We start from the raw sequence: 16,448 nt of genomic DNA on the forward strand, positions 1-16,448 counted from the left end.
AGGTCTGCCGGCACCTCAGTCTGCGGGCACCGGCAGACTTAGGAAGACGAAATTCTGCTTCCGCATGGCACCCCACACTTGAGCCAAGGGGCACGTGAGAACATCTGGGCATTAGCACACCAGCTTGTGGTCGCCTACGCCCGAATGACAAGTAAAAGAAAGGTGTTCGAAAGAGAACACCTTATGCCTTCCCGCAAACTATTGCAATGATTAGCCTCATCTACATGAAATTTTTGCCATTGTAATGTTTTTGGAACATTAAAGATAAAGACTTCTTAAGATACCGTATTTACTCAAAGCTAACGCACACTTTTTTTTCCCGATAAAACGAATCCAAAAATTGCGTGCGCATTAGAGTCGAGTACGACCCTAAATCTGTGCTACCATAGCGCCACCGGCATTTCAAAATGGCCGCCTCGTACGCACTTCAAGCCTAGATGCCGTAGCTTCCTCCATGTGCTACAGTACGTGTGCTTAGGCAATGTTTCTTTTTGCTTAGGTTAGTGCACCGTCCATCTTCCTGTTTTCTGTGTTTGCTCTATCAGCATGGAAGTGCTGACTGTAAGCACATGCCGAGTTCATCGCGATGCCGCAATTAAAAGGAAAGCGGTCACATGTGCAGAGACGATAGAAATCGGGCCGCATGACGGGTGTTCGGAGTTCCTGAAACTTGCGTGCAGGACTGGCGCAAAACGGGAGAGGCATTCTACACCAACGGTTGCTACGTACGGTGTGGCCGCGCGGCCCCTATCTTGAAAGCGACCTGTGACGGAGACAAGAGCCTACACATTTAGGCACACCGTGCTGGGTTCTTGTTGCTTGGTTCGCGTTGAAGCGAGAGGCCGCAAAAAGGTCAATTCCCTCGCTCCTGCTACCGCACTTCCTCACTGCAGCATTTTGATACAGAGTTTCCGTGGTCATTGAGTGAGATGTGTTCATGTTTGCTTGTGCGCGCGACATCATGCTTGTTAATTTAGCTAGTAAGTGAATGTTTAAAAGTTTATACGGCCGATAAAACTACTATCCTTACTTTTCATGTAGCTGTCTACTAATTTGCTATCATAATGGATGCTTCACCTTTCGGGCGAAACTGCGACTTTTCTTATCTATCGCAACTTCAGTGCATTGGGAGTAAATTCTTGTTTTTTTCCAAATGAGAGAAAGTTGTATTTCTGTATGAAAGTATATATGAGAAGAAAGGGGGTTAACCGAGGGGCCCGATTTTTATTAGTCATATCATAAGAAGCCAACAAACGCTGACACCAAGGAGAACATAGGGGAAATTACTTATGTTTACTAAACAAAATAAAGAAACGATAAATTAATGGAAATGAAAGTGGATGAAAAAGCAACTTGCCGCAGGTGGGGAACGATCCCACAACCTTTGCATTTCGCGTGCGATGCTCTACCAATTGAGATACCGTGGCGCCGTTTCCCATCCACTGTCTTGGGTATTTATGTGTCTTTTTTTTTTGCGTCCGCGACAGGACGCAAGAACCTTCGCATTTCGCACACGAAAGGTGAAGGTTCTGGGATCATTCCTCACCTGTGGCAAGTTGTTTTTTCATCCACTTTCATTTCCATTATTTATCGTTTCTTTATTTCGTTTATTAAACACAAGTAATTTCCCCTATGTTCTCCTTGGTGTCAGTGTTTGTTGGCTTCTTATGATATGTATGAAAGTACTTCTGTATGAAAGAATGAGGTGTGTGGTGCTCTAAAGGACTCTTTTCTTTTTATTTTTTTAGGTAATGGTTTTTAGGGGTGTGCGTTACAATTGAGAGCGTTTTTTTTTTTATTATTATTTTTGGCTCATGGAAACCAGGTGTTTGTTGCAATCGAAGGCACGTTAGAATCAAATAAATACGGTTTTAAGACAGTTCCCCGTGGTGAATGGTGCTGCCCGAACGCCATCCAGATGTAGTGACATGCTTATTCAGAAGTGTCGATACTACTTTTGCAGTTGAAATTTCATAACAGAATGAAATAGTTGACAAAGTAGAGCATTCTGCTGCTTTATAACGAAACCTTGTGCAACTCGAATTCGACAAAGCTGAACCGCAAAAATCTGAGGACACCTAAGCACTTCTTGTGAGTTGTAAATGCGAAGTCATTAATGTACAATTCAATTCCACTGAGCAGTCCTTCAAGTTGTGAACTCCTCGCAGGCACATGAGCGCATTGAGACACTTCATGCATTTTTATTTGACCTTACCAAGGCACAGTTATAACGCAGGCAAGAACTTGCGAGGGCAAGGAACGTGAGGCTAAGACAGGCTTCCGAGAGTGAGAGCGAGGATGACATGGTGTTGCCCTCTCCCCTCATGCAATACCGCAGGCGCAGGTATACCCTTTCACCAACTCTGCTCCGTCTAGGCCCAAGCCAGCAAGTGCGAGCCAGCCTTACGAGCGCGCCTAGCATGCTTGTGACATGGCATTGCATCCGATAGGAAGTTTCACTGCTACAAACGATGCTACCTTTTTCGCTCAGTGGGCCACTAGATGCCAAAAAAATAAAAATAAAATAAAAGTAAAGGTGGCAGTTTGCTTACTGAATGTAGCCATGCCAAATGTGTTGTATGGATGTTTGACAGCACAATATTTTCTCAGACACAGATATAACGAATTATCAGATATAACAAAGTAAATCTAAAATGTTTCCCACCTATATCAGCATGTAACAAATTAATACAATAATTAAGATATTTTCATATCGGGCACAACTTTGTTAATAACAAGCTTTGACTACTACCAATCACACCCCACAGTGGTTTTAGCACCAGAGTTGCCTCTTGTAATTTTATTAGGAAACTCCATGCTAATAGTAGCCTCAGATGATGTAATGGGAAAACTGTCTGTTTAAGGTGTGCTTAGTCATGACCATTTGCAACTACATTGCTTGCTCATCTCAAGGTACCTGTCTAGTTTTTCCATACTTCTGTCATTGCTCCTCCACTTGCCAATTCAGTGGCGCCATCTTGTCATATATGCACAAACCCATCTGTATGAGGAGTGAGAGAAATCTGGGGTCACATTCACGTTCCCGCTCAGGCAGAGTCAGTTTCCAAGCAGTGTGACGTGATTGGCTGGTTCAAGGGAAGTGGATGAGTCAGTTAAATTCTGATGAGAAGCATCGATGCACTGGCTGTAGGCTGTAAATAGAAGTTATGTGGTCTATGGCTTCCGAGATCAATAACCTCTTCTGTTTAGAATACCACAGTTCTGCAGCTTCTACAAGAATTTCCACAACTGAGCATGACATTGAAAACCTGGGTCATTACAGCTGTAGCTCTGCACAGATTTCAATGCATGTTAATTTAAGTCGTTTATAATGAAACTTAAAGAACTAGGTTTTATGAGCAGTTGCATTAGTTTATAAACAATACAATTAAGCACGTCCTGTCTGCTCTGGCAGTGTGTACCAATGCACTGTGCATTGTTGCGAATCGGTTAATGATGTATGTATGGATCAAGGACAGCACGACATTGCAGTGCATGGGGAGCCTTACCAAAATAATGTGCAAAATTTTCTCAGTTCACAATAGAGCTCTGAGCGAATGGCAACAATGCTGGTGAATGCTAGCGCCATCAGGATATTTATACATACACAAGAGTTTGTGCATTTCTTGGATATGCTTTCATAGCGGTGGAGGCATTTCTGTAGACAGCCAAATTTTGCAGTGCATATATGAATGCTGATGCAGACAGTCATTAGTTTTGCTGCTATCGCATTGGCATAGTGTACAATGCGAGTTAGTAGTCATTACGAAAGCAACCGCACTTTCATCTGCCTTTGCTGCCCACAGTTTCATTGTCTTTCTCTCTATTTTGTAACTGCACTTTCGTGTCCTCCTTCTTTGTTGGTTAGAATATGCTTGGCTTTTAAGTTATGAGAATGCAGCCAATTGAATTTTTTACATGCAAGGCGTTTGATAGTAACTGATATGTGTCATAACACACAGAAGGACTTGCTACTTGTAATAGGAAGCATGTCAGCAGTGTGGCCCAGTAGTCAAGATGCAGGTATTCTACAAGCAGCATAACATTTATTTATTTACATTTTTACACTTCTCCCTTTAACCCTCTTTAGACCAAAATTCCGACCTTCCTATGTCATATGTGGGCTGTTCCAATTTCTTTTTCTTCCTTATTCTTTTTTTCACATATGCTGAAATATTTGCATATACAGGACAAAACGGGGAACGGGACAGCAGCAAAGATGGATGCTTACCTGAATTCATGGGTAGGCGTAGAATGCATTCTACATTAAAACATGTTGAGGTAACTTTTTGACTGGCACTCTGATGAAGAATCTCCGAAGCACCTCATCAAGACTGTTCAAAGCACTGACACCCTTCAGGGCACCGTATTGATATACTGCCTACCTCAAAGAGCACATGCAATTTCTTCTAAAGGGCACGTATTGTCACCTGGAAGAACACTGTTCTTGGAACTGGGAACCGATTTTTGAAATTGTGTGCGCACTGTTGACCACTAAGGTTTGTGACAAAGGATATATAAAATGTCTACATTCTCGTGAACCCTGGGCACATGGCCTCTAATTCAATGTTTTATATCTGTAGTAGTTTTTGCAACCTACATAGCGATCCATTAAATTAGAATTGCCATGCCTTAATAGAAAATAAATTCACTTTTGTCATGGAGCCCATCTCCTGTAAACTTCTGTGGCCAGCTCTACATTGTTCTTCTTTGAGGACAGTTAAGCATGATTTTGCTCAGGTTTTTATACTGCAAGATGTACAAGATGACAGCATAATCGTCTTCTGTAAGCTTGCCAGGAAATCAATTTTGTTTTCTAGATGTGATATGACATCGGTGTTTTGTACTTCACATTTTCTGTTACCTTTGTCATGTTTTCTTTTTATTTACCCCTTTTTCTTCCATTTGTTTCCATTGTCTGATCTTGTCAGTATTTGCATGACCTGCATGTGCATGGAGAGATAACAGATGTTTATACTTCTGTTACTCTCACAACAAGGTTAGTTGCGAGTCACTGCTGTGCATGTGTTTCCAGTACTGCCTGTCATTCTTTGCATTATGTTGTAGTGAATCTGTCTTGTTTATTCTATCATGCTACATGACTGAAGTTAGCTGCAGCAGAAAAAGAGTCGGAATCATTTGGGATTACGTTTTTGTTTTGTGTGGTAGTAGGACTCACATTCATATACAGCTGAATCTACATATAACAATACTGATTTTAATAGTATATCAGATGTAACAATGAGCAGCCGCTGCTGTGTGTTCTATGGTAAAATAAACTGCTTAGTACCATGCTCCCATGCTGTGTTACCAGTTATAACAATTGAATCTGGCTACTGAGTCTGTGTGCCAAAAAAAAAAAGCAACACAAAAGTTCTTTAAAAAACAAAATAAATATGTGTGCTGCCGCACCTGCCTGCATGCCACACAGCTACACTACACTCGCCTTTGCGCGATGCACACCATGACACACTTTCGTCATAGACCTTCGTGTGCCTCTCTCTTGTGCCATCTCCCTTCCACCCCTTTGATGTCGACATTGTTGGTATAGTCAACCAACACCACCTCTAACAAGTTTCAAGACTGCAGCACTCGTGGTAATCTGTGACGCTGCGCCATCAACCGGATGCGACTAAAAAAATGCCTCTCTCCCTGGCCATCATGCTCGTTCATGGCCGCGCTGGTATGTGAGCACATTGCTCGCATTTCAGCGTGGTTGTAGCTCATCAAGTGCTGCGAACAGTCTCTTTCGTTGTATGTAGGGTACCGTGATACCAAGCCCTGCTTTCAGGATGTGAACGCTGTCTCGGCTGGTGCAACATTAATTCTCACCTCCATTGTGCCACTTTCAAGCTTTTGTACAAAAGCAGTCTACATTTGCCTGGGAAAAGTGAATCAGAAACAGCAGTTTAGTGAAAGGGAAGGTTCGTTTTAATAAGATATTTGCAAAAATGTTTTAAACATTAAATTAAGCATTTAATAGAAAGGTTTTTCCTGGAGCTGCTGTTGAAATAGATATAAACAGAGAAATCATTTTTGTCGGCAATAATTGCACCAATTATGAAGAGGTTTGTTGCATGTAAAAGCAAAACTCTACAGACTATGGAATACATACACTTTCACACATAAATATATGCATGCATGTGCACACGAAAGTATGCACAAACATGGCGCGCACACACAAACATGTGAACATAAGAGCATGCACACACAGGCAAACATGCAGCCACATAAACATATACATGCATGCACACCCACACATTTTCTGCTGTAACGGAAGTTTAACATTAGGAAATGCAAATATTGTGAATATGTTTCTTGGGGTAAAGCTACTGTGACCTTAATGCATTGAACTCCAACCCATGGTGTCACAGCAGCACTCCTGAGGCCTTAAACTTGTCCTAGGTGGTGTCAAGTTAACTTGTGTTTCAAAGGGGTGGAAGGGTTCTTTTTCTCGAAGTTGTGTTCCTTTTCCTTTTGATGAATACACCCAATAGCTAGATTTAATTGTTGTGACGAATAATTCTGACATGGGGATGTTGTAGTAACCATTTTATTTTACCATAGAGCACACACAAAAGTTCACCATGTGCTCATTGTTACATCGGAGCATTGTTACAACTGGTAATGCTGTAAGTGGGTTCGACTGTACTTTCTGTCTAATTAAAATGCTTGGATGTGCGTTCCCTCTGCTTTTCTCATGCAGCCCGGTTATAACAATGGAATTTTCTTGGCACTTCAATACTTTTATAAGTAGGTTGAGCTATTGTACATGTACCATAACGGATACAAGTGAATGTCACTCTGGCAGTAATCCATGTGTAATGTTTCCATGTTCTCTCTGGTACAGTGAAATGATACTTTTTCCGTATCCATATTGATCTTTGGGGGGGGGGGGGGGGTATAAGGCTCCTCTTAAAGACTGCAAATGGGGCCAAAAATTATGCTCTCGGTTTAGTGATTTTCGTGTCTCCGAAACCCTTAATTTTCATAAGATTATAAGACCATTCATTTCCATAAGAATTTATAAGTTGTCATTTGTAAAGACGCTTTGAAATATTTTTCCTTGATTTCTCAAAATGACAATCCAGCACATTTGCAATATTGGCGAGAAAATAGCTTCTGCTCTATTTTAGCTATCATAAGAATACTTTCTTTACCAAAAAAGCAAGTACATGGAGTGTGCGCTACGCCCAGTTTTAGTATAACATGAATTTTTAATTAGTCTAATTAGTTTAATTAATTTAAATTAATAATTCAATTGTGTAGACTGGTAGAAGAACTTGAAAGGTAGTTATATGTGTTGTTCATGATCATGTTTTCATCATCTTGTCATTGTAAAACAGGAGTCGAAGCGTGCATACGTGATTCCTGACTATGTTGAAGACCTGTGCCTACTCTGGTGGGACCATGGCAAGGCAAGTTCTCTTAGAATTGGTTATCATCAGGCAATTTGATGTCCATTACAGGACAAAGGCCTGTCTCAGTGATCTCTAATTAATACTGTCTTGTGTCAGCCGATGACCATTCTATTATTATAAGCAAGACTCGGCAATAACACGAGGGATGAAGACAGAAGCGAACGACCCCAGCACTTCTTTCTTCGTTCCCAAGTGCTAAGTTAGGGCTGAGTGTTATTTGTGAAAATGAATTAATTCCAACTAGCCCAATTTGCAGTGCTACTTAACCTTTCGATGCTTGCAGATTTTCACGTTTGATATCGTTTAACTTGCCTTTGTGCCCATTTTATTACTCGGATAAACCGCCAGTTATCTGTCCTATGCATTACATGTGCTCAACTCAACTTGCTTTTAATCTCAACTAAAGTATCAAGTAATTGTGTTAGCTCCCTCATCTGTATTGCCAACTTGCTCTCTTGTTTATCAATTTCTTCAATTGCTTGTCTTGCAATCCTTTGCCTCCTTTCAAGATTATTCATTATTGTGCCAAGGATTAACTCCATAGATTAGCCACTGGCAACATTTATATTCATTTCTTTTAAGGGATATTGAAAAGCTGCCATTTAGCAGTGCCTAGCATGAGCATTCTAATGTATTCACCAAATTTCCCGGTGCAAACACTTGTAAATTTTTGTCATATGCATTGTGGGAGTTGTCATATGCATAATTGGGAATTGTCACTGCAATGTTGCCACAGTACATACTTTTCGTTAAAACCTGCCATGGTTGCTCAATGGCTATGGTTTTTGGCTGCTGAGCACGAGGTCACGGGATCGAATCCCGGCCACGACGGCTGCATTTCGACGGGGGTGAAATGCGAAAACACCCGTGTACTTAGATTTAGGTGCACATTAAAGAACCCCAGGTGGTCAAAATTTCCGGAGTCCTCCACTACGGCATGGCTCATAATCAAAAAGTGGCTTTGGCACGTAAAGCCCCATAATTTAATTAATTAATACTTTTTGTTTAATATTGTAGGATGACAATTTCTTGATATGGCTGATTGCTAATAGCAGTTAACTAGTTCAGTGATACGCTTTATGCATTGTATTGTTTATTTGTTCAATACATAAGTGCATTGCTGGTGTATGTACTTAATGATGAAGTCTTTAGGGTTGCAGTGCTTTCCATTTAAAGTGCATGAAATTTTGTAAAGTTTGCCGTTTCAGTGACAACTGTTGACTAATTGTGACTTTTTTGCTGGTCTGACTTCATAGCAGTGGCAGACTCTGCAAACTTGGTAATAATTATCAGTGAGCTCATTATTAATTGGTTAAATTACCTCTAATTACTTCTAGTGCACATATCGCAATTCAGAAGTTGAAGGTGGTCAGGGCTCAAGAAATGTTCATTTAGTTGTATTCATCAGACTGGCACCAATTTCATGATATATGTCTGCAAATTTGTAGCAAAGATTTCACTGGTGTTCTACTTATTTTTCATAAAGCATTGCTTACAAAATGATGGACTAAAATATGTTGAACTCTAGTTTGTATCATGGCAGATAGTAGTGCGAAATGAATATCTCAACACTGGTGCTTGTTTCAGGATTCCTGTCAAGTGAGCTTGCTTTGAGCATTAGCCAGCTTCAATTAGGCAATTGCTACATGTGGGCCTGTATGGCTAAGGAAAATTTACCTAAAGTACTTATTGGCAATTGTCACATAATTTCTAATATCCACTGCTCTCATAAATCTTGGCTAGCAAACATTGACGGTTGCTGAATCGCCCTATGCACTCGTGTACTTTGCAGTACATGCTATAACATTTACCGGCACATTTGTGCACTTTCCTCTGATGTGTAAATTTACTCAGATTGCCAGAGATCTGCCACCACTCAGTGCCATACGAAACAGAGTCCAGGAGTCGCTGAAGACCCTTCGGCCAGACATCAAGCGAACCTTGAATCCAACACCGTACAAGGTATGTTTACAAGAGGGGGCTACCCATTTTGAGTTTTCACATGTGGGAGCAGCCTTTTAGCTGATGGCCAAAAAAGACAGTAGGGTGGCACAGCAACTGCAGTTTTCTTTGATAAAATCTGAGCAGCACGTTTGGTCACTTTGCTGCAAATGGCCTTGAAATGTGTTGTGCTAGTGCTCTCCGGCATTCACTGAACTTTTGCAACATGGGCGTCAACCACAGACATTCGTACACAGACTATCACACATCAGATCACTCTCGAAGTGAGCATAAAGTAGGTTTTCATTTAGCTTGTATGTTTTCTTCCTCAAACAATAAAGGGGCCAGGCTTGTACCTTCGCACAAACTTTGCTATGGGAGCACGGACAGACATTGCACTGCTGTACACAATACCTTCATCTTACTCCTAGAAGGAGAACATTCCCTGGTGCTTTCTTATTTTTTAAGTATGTGTTGTATTTCATGCCTTGTTTATATAATCTAGATATATATTTGTGAGCTTCTCAACATCGAGATTCTTTGGTAGTGATTCACCATGTTGTTTTGTCGCCATCTTTCTGAAACAGGTCTCTGTCTCGGACAACCTCTACATGTTCATGCATGAACTGTGGCTACAAAATGCTCCCATCGGAGAGCTTTCCTAGCACATCAGAAACTGTGCATTGTTTGGACCGTCTCAAGGCATCTATCTGCACCCAACGACAAACGAAAAGCATTGTGCTGCAAATGTCGTGGGCTGTGCGTTGACGCTTGTTGATTAACTAATTGTTAGAACGATCACAAATCTATGCCACTTTGGTATTTGTTACCAGCTGCCCAGACGTAAGAGACGAATCAAAATAATCCAGTCGTGGATTTGGTTTTGCATAATTGCTCACGGTTTGATGCGAGGCAACACGGTCATATAGCTGCTGAGGCCGTTAATTCGGTACATGCACACTTTTTTTTTTTTTTTTGCAGTTATCACAATTTATTTCATGTGGAATCGAAACTCATATTGCAATTTCTGCATTTTCTATACAGAAGTATCTTATTGTAAAACTCCTTTATTTACACTTTCGCTTCGGTTTGGCATGGTGGACTGCAGATGTAATGTGCATTCCACTACACATTGCCTATGTTATAGTTTATGTATAGTATTTTTATCTTTATGCATGTAACTGATGTTATGTTTTAGCTAGGTATATTTACATAGTGTGGTGTTTCATTCTCTGTCTATATGAGATCCTTACGGACTTTATTTGGTGCTAATGCAGATTCTTTGTCACGTGCAAAAAGTCAAAGATGTCTTTCTGCATGGACTTTTTGGTGCACTGCCATTTTTAAACACTACAAACAATTACATTTTTGAAGAGGCTGCCCTGATAATAATTAGTAAATCTTTATTGCATTTTTGACAACATTCTTAGAAAAAAAAGCTATTTAATTGTGGTTGGTGTTCTTTCTTCAAAATAGGCAGGCCATTTTTTTGTTTTCGAGAGGAATAACTTGCCACGGTGGCTTGTACAATTAAAAGGAGTAACTACACAAAGTAGTATTTCCTCTCTCTCTCTCTCTCTTTTTTACTCTGGGTGTAGCTTTTTACGAATTGCTGTTCAACAAATGAAGAGAACTGAAACTTCAGGTGCTAGCATATGACTCGATGGGTTGTTGCAAGGTTTTTGCTTTGTTTTTCCATTCCTTGTCAGAACAGTATGCATTGCTCTCATCACCAAATTGTTGTTTGCAACATGTTTTAAGAGAGAGAAATGATTAGCAGACAGTGGCATTCTCTGGGCTTGCAATGCCAAGCATCAAAAGCGCTATTTTTTTTCTTCTCCCTAGTTTGTGTTGCTAGACAAGCTTTGTTTGTATACCTGTCCCAAGTGGTGTTATAACCTGCGTCTAGAACAGGTCTTTGCTGGTAATGCATTTAGTACTTCTTTTCGTCCAAGTCTGTCACGGAGTTGTACTCCATCCCAGAACATGGGGTCAGGTCTCAGCTTCTGGCTTGATTGAGGAATACTGAGTGTGTGTTTTTGTGTTTAGATAGCATCGTTCAGGGTGAGGAATGTGGGTAGCGCAGAGAGCCATGTATGAACACTCGTAGGTGTTTCCAATTGGTGAGAGCCACAGAACTTAATTTCTTGCAGCCAAGGATTGAAAGGTGCACCACGTAAAGCAGTTACTTTGGCGACTGTGGTTCTGGTATATATATTTTTTAAGGTGTATTGCTTTGGCACATCGATTTTATATTGTCCTATAATCATGCTTTTCTTATGTCCCATGCGTGCACGATCGGGGAGCCACTTAAATTGACAGCCATGCTTGCTGCAATTGCAGTACTGTCACCATGCAATGTAAAGTGTAAATCGACACATTGGTGCCGGGCAATACCTTGTTGGAATATATGTCCCATGATAGTTGCCACTTTAAAGTCATATTCACTGAACATGGGTGCAGTGAAGTCTGTCTCGTGGCTTCCATGTTTCGTAAATTTCTATAGGGCTGGTGTATCAAATAAGTATTAAGGTTGAGTACCTGGAAATGTTAGCTCTAATGCACCTAGTAGCCTTGATATATACCCTTGGAAAAAAGACCCACATCATTACGAAATATCAGTTATGCCTAGATGGTTTTTGGGCATGTATTTTATGGTTGGTGACAATTACGTAGGTGATTTCTAAAGCAATACTTCTGTTTCTAATGTTGAATTGTAGTTATAATTGCTTTACTGTTTCTTTATTGTTGGTTCCTAAATTTTTTTTTTTACTAGACCCTCCAATGCTTTCACCTTGTAGCCTTTGGTGCTTTTCCACATTAGCTGATTTCAGCCATAGTATTATGAAGTACTTATACACAACGTAGTTGACGCCAAGTGTTTTCTGCTTGCAACATGTTAAAGGGACACTAAAGATTAATATTATTTCAAGCTTCATTGGTGAATCACGCTTTTCAAATAGCAAGAAGGTCAGTCTTGCCAGGAACGGAGGCTTGGAAACCAGAAATTAAAAAATAAACGAAGACAGGTGGCAATGCCATCTTGAAAGTTTTTGCATCAAGTGAACCCATGCCATCATGGATTTTCATAGCCTCCGCTTGGGTCTACTCAATTGTCTAATGAGAAAGAAAGATTTCGTTGTGTTTTGAAGGAACCAAAGACTCAACTTGGAAAGTTTCGAAAACTGTTTAACTGTGCAAAAGCTGGCCTAATATGAGTAATACATAGAAATTTGTGATGTCACACCGACACGCTATACTGAAGGAATGAAATGCTAACTGAAAGGAGTCATTGATGAGTGTACTTTCTTTTCCACAGTCTCCAGTTCATATGACATAGGTGTAATTTGGCACTTGGATCAGAGTTTGCATCAGCTTTAGTGACCAGATTCGTAGCAACATGACATGGCGCTCTTGAGTAATGGCACATATCGGATGTCCTACTTTAGAGCTTCCTGCCACATTTCATTTCATGAGTATAGTGCGATGGTATTGCTGCAAAATTTAAGAGTTGGGCCTCCATTTTCCCTGCAAGTGATCAACCTTTTCTTGCCAAATAAATGGAAACATAGATTTGAAAAATATTCACCAATCTAGGCTTCCTTAACATTGCACTTTAGTGTCTCTTTAACTTGCTTTCATAGCTTGTCATGTGCACTTGAATAGATCTGCTTGTTATGGAAAGGCAAAATGTACTTTTCACACATATAAACTGGTGTTGTGTTTAAGCACTTCGAACGAAACTTGTTTTGTGATCGGTCTGCAACCTGCTCAGAGGTATGAACAAAGTATGGTCAAAATGGGCGATCATAAGTGCAGAGCTAGATTTTTTTTTATCCCAAGAGCAATAGTATTTTTGTAACCAGATGTGTTACTAATCTGCATAATTTTCTAGAAAGACGTTATGCACAGATCTGAATTGAGGTGTGAAATTTTCTTTTAGGGTTTTATTATTAACGCCGATTGACTGGTTCCTTTGCTATCTCAGGAGCTGGTGTGCACTCTTTTGAGATTAGCAAACATGCAACACACTAGTGGTGCTTGTGGAGACTTATTTGTTGAGTGAGAAATGTATCTATGCAGCAGCTTATGTATACTTACTGTATATCACAGATGCATGACTTCTCTAGTCTAGTCAGTACTGTGTAGATACAATGTTATTCAGTGTTTCTTTTTTTTTCTTTTACCTATTCACATACATGTATCTGCAGATTTGCTGGCTTTTTTTTACATGATGGTTTCCAAGTGTGGAAAGTAGCATCATCCGTGTATAAAAGGCTTCACTTTCATTTATAATTTGTTCAATAAATGCTAGTTTTTATTACAGATGGTTGTCATTTTTGGGAGGGTTAAGCATTCAGAATTGTGCACTCGCAGTACTGCTGGCATTTTTTGTGGCAACATTCTGCACTATTAATGGCACACCAGTCCTGTACTCTAGCCATGATGATACGGTCACAGTTGAAGACACCCTGAACCACTTTTTATCAAAATGGAGAAATACATTTGAAGGTAAAATACTGTATTTGAAAAATAGTTTCACAAAAAGTACTTCAGTGCATTCAGCAAAAGCAGGGTTCTTGGCAATCAAACGCTCCCTTTGCGATGCTTCCACTCCTTTCTCAATGCCTTGCACTGCGAAAGCTATGGCGGAGCGGGGCATGCCCACCACGCTCCGCCTACTGAAAGTAACTTGCGGGCAGTTCAAATTTGATTTTGGATTTTAACATAGACGCCACTACTTCTAATTTTGGCGCCTACAATACGCCAAGCATAGGCTAAATGTGGTTGTCCTCAGTGAGACGGCCTGTATGACCGCCTGTGACTGACTCAGTGGTGCACGTTTGTGTGCGTAACAGTGCAGACTGTGACCTTCTTTCTTCCTTCTCTTTCCATCACCTTTCCCGCTTCCCCTGTGCAAGTTAGCCTACCGGGCTCAGCCTCGTTAACCTCCCTACCTTTCCCTAATGACTTATCTCTCTTTCTAGCCAGTGGACTCATCACGGCTTCCACAGTGTCTACGCTACATAGCAGACTGCAGCTACATGCAACTGTAGTGCTTATGCGCAGCACTAGCTTTGTGCACGACGGCTTGAGTCCATGTTCATGCTCATATGTTCATCTGACTGTGCTACGAGGCGCGGACTGGCTTTGTCCTTCACCAGCTTGACCAGTGGATAAGTGGCCACATCCAACTTGCACATATTGAAGCGCTATCAATAAATCTGCAAAAGCGTCTAACCAGGAGTGGCCAGGAGTGAACGCTTGCTGGCAAGCGTGCATGTGGTCTGGCCTTAATTTCCGCAGGGTTTGAGGCCAGTTGAAATTCGCAAGACCCGCCGGCTACAACGCCTTTAAGCAAGGTGACCAAAATTTAATTCTTATGCAGGAGGCCACGGCTGAGTGTGAGCAAATGATAGTCGCTTCTTCTGGAAGTATGTAATCATTATCGAAATTCAAAAGCACATTTTCGCTTACTTCAGCCTGTTTATTAAACTTAGTCAATAAATATACACAGTAACAGTTGGAAGAAGCGCACTGATCCAAACACCCTTCTTGATTGACGTCAGATATTGGCCAACAGCAGCCGCATATGGGAATCTGCTTTATTACAAAATAAAGCATCCAGAAGAGAGCGAGGAGCAGGCTTCTATTGAAGTGAGAGCATTTGAGAGAAAGGTGACTTTTCTCTCTACTTGCAAGCTCCATGCACCACATACAGCAGCAAAACTTGGCTGAGATGTTCACAGCAGCGTATGCTATCTGCGGACTATATATTTTCACCAAGCCTGAGAGATGATCCAGGACCTCTTTAGAGGTGCCCTGAAAGACTTTTAGAACATGCTAAGAAAATGGTGCCAATCTGTTAATGAGGGTCGTGTGAACATGTGAGCCAAATATTGCACTGTATGCAGCAGGGAATTTAGAATTTCGTGTCGAAAGCAGTGAAAAATCGTTTTGGCATTGTCGTCATGCAGCCTTATCGCAAGCAGCTGGATTCACAACAGCTATTGGCCGATTCCGTGATCGTGAAAACATTCTCAGTGTTACAATTATTGCTCATTTGAGTTAAATAAACGAAAAATGTATGTGTCTGCAATCTCAAAGACAAAAAAACACTTCATCTTTGCACTGCCAGTCTAAACATGACAGTTGAGCGTTGTTCCGTCTGCTGTGCTTGGCCTTTGAGATGGAAAGTATAGCATAGATGCCACAGCTGGCACGAGGTGCCACCACAAGCTGTCTCGCATTCATCTTTTGGGCGGAGCCAGTAAGGCATTGCTTGTACCCCCGTAGCACGTCCCCAGTATAGCTTCCAACGCACTAGTAGAAATGAAATGAGAGAGGAAGCCACTGATTAGTCTGATAACTTCGCTTGTGCTCTAAGGATTAAAAAAAATTATTGCGGCCACAAATTCGTGAGGCGACGTAATTTAATAGTGATGTCATTCTATAGTTAGAAAAGTGTTTCAGGGCCCCTTTAAAGTACAATGCTTTCTATCTTGTGATGACTTTAATACTCTCCCAGGCTGCAGGGAATGATACGAATTTCTGAGCCACTTAGTCCAGAGGAGCATGGTTGTAGTTGTGACGTTAAGAGCTTGAAATCTTGGTCATTCATAATCCTGGCAGAGACCTGCCTACTTGAAAAGTGCTCACACGGGTATGACTGAGTATCCGCTTATTCTGCAAAGCTGTGTTGCCCATGGATTCACTTTCCAGGGTCACTTGGTACACTCTCAAGAGCTTAATTTGAAAGTGCTGGCGATGTAGGTGAAGAAATGAGCATGAGATTTCACTCACTCCAGAAGGGTCATCTTGACGACATCGAAGTACTAATAGTTTATAAAGTGATCAGGAGTCACGAAAAATTAACACAGAAGTCTTGCCCTTAATGTGGTGCTCTGGCGATGGTTATTTGTAGGTCATTTGATTTCATATGGCATATTTTAAGAGGTCCTGGTAAATTAGTGTTATCAAGGTTCTACTGTAGTCTTGACCGCTCTGATGCACCAGGCCAGTGAGACTGGCAATCTTGCAGGAATCGGTCAGTAGTGTGTTAAGGAGACACTATTCGTCTTGTAG

The 16,448-nt window shown here is 41.0% G+C and overlaps 1 protein-coding gene across 6 annotated transcripts in view; it reads left to right on the top strand.

Annotated features, from left to right (window-relative positions):
* Naprt (nicotinate phosphoribosyltransferase) overlaps nucleotides 1–13,688 on the top strand; it is a 49,633-nt gene extending 35,945 nt beyond the window's left edge. For 4 of the 6 annotated variants that reach the window (XM_075689431.1, XM_075689432.1, XM_075689433.1 and 1 more), the window contains 4 exons: nucleotides 4,190–4,243; nucleotides 7,347–7,418; nucleotides 9,276–9,383; nucleotides 9,950–13,688. In XM_075689431.1, the coding sequence (XP_075545546.1) occupies nucleotides 4,190–4,243; nucleotides 7,347–7,418; nucleotides 9,276–9,383; nucleotides 9,950–10,027 (312 nt within the window). In that variant the 3' untranslated portion in view covers nucleotides 10,028–13,688. The remainder of the gene's footprint in view (nucleotides 1–4,189; nucleotides 4,244–7,346; nucleotides 7,419–9,275; nucleotides 9,384–9,949) is intronic. The other 2 variants (XM_075689434.1, XM_075689436.1) reach the window with 1 other exon arrangement.
* Nucleotides 13,689–16,448: the final 2,760 nt, after the last annotated feature.

The sequence above is a fragment of the Dermacentor variabilis genome, chromosome 4 (genome assembly GCF_050947875.1).
Source record: "Dermacentor variabilis isolate Ectoservices chromosome 4, ASM5094787v1, whole genome shotgun sequence".
NCBI classification, from domain to species: Eukaryota; Metazoa; Arthropoda; class Arachnida; order Ixodida; family Ixodidae; genus Dermacentor; species Dermacentor variabilis.